At 64.2% G+C, this 279-nt stretch overlaps 1 protein-coding gene across 1 annotated transcript in view; it reads left to right on the top strand.

Moving 5' to 3' along the window:
• FMN2 (formin 2) overlaps window positions 1-279 on the top strand; it is a 346,387-nt gene that overhangs the window by 95,207 nt on the left and 250,901 nt on the right. Inside the window, 1 exon segment of the mRNA XM_049635319.1 lies at window positions 2-279. This exon segment is cut by the window's right edge and continues 411 nt beyond it. Coding sequence (XP_049491276.1) covers window positions 2-279 — 278 coding nt within the window.

The following is a 279-nucleotide window of genomic DNA, read 5'->3' as shown; positions in this document are numbered from 1 at the left end:
TCCTCTGCCAGGTGAGGGAATACCTCCTCCCCCTCCTCTGCCAGGTGTGGGAATACCTCCTCCCCCTCCTCTGCCTGGTGTGGGAATACCCCCTCCCCCTCCTCTTCCCGGTGTGGGAATACCACCTCCCCCCCCTCTTCCTGGAGTGGGAATACCCCCTGCCCCTCCTCTTCCTGGAGTGGGAATACCCCCTCCTCCCCCTCTTCCTGGAGTGGGAATACCCCCTCCTCCCCCTCTTCCTGGAGTGGGAATACCCCCTCCCCCGCCTCTTCCTGGAGT

The sequence above is a fragment of the Panthera uncia genome, chromosome F1 (assembly GCF_023721935.1).
Source record: "Panthera uncia isolate 11264 chromosome F1, Puncia_PCG_1.0, whole genome shotgun sequence".
Taxonomy (NCBI): Eukaryota; Metazoa; Chordata; class Mammalia; order Carnivora; family Felidae; genus Panthera; species Panthera uncia.
The sequence above is the reverse complement of the archived record's forward strand: the minus strand, read 5'-3'. Positions and strand labels throughout refer to the sequence as shown.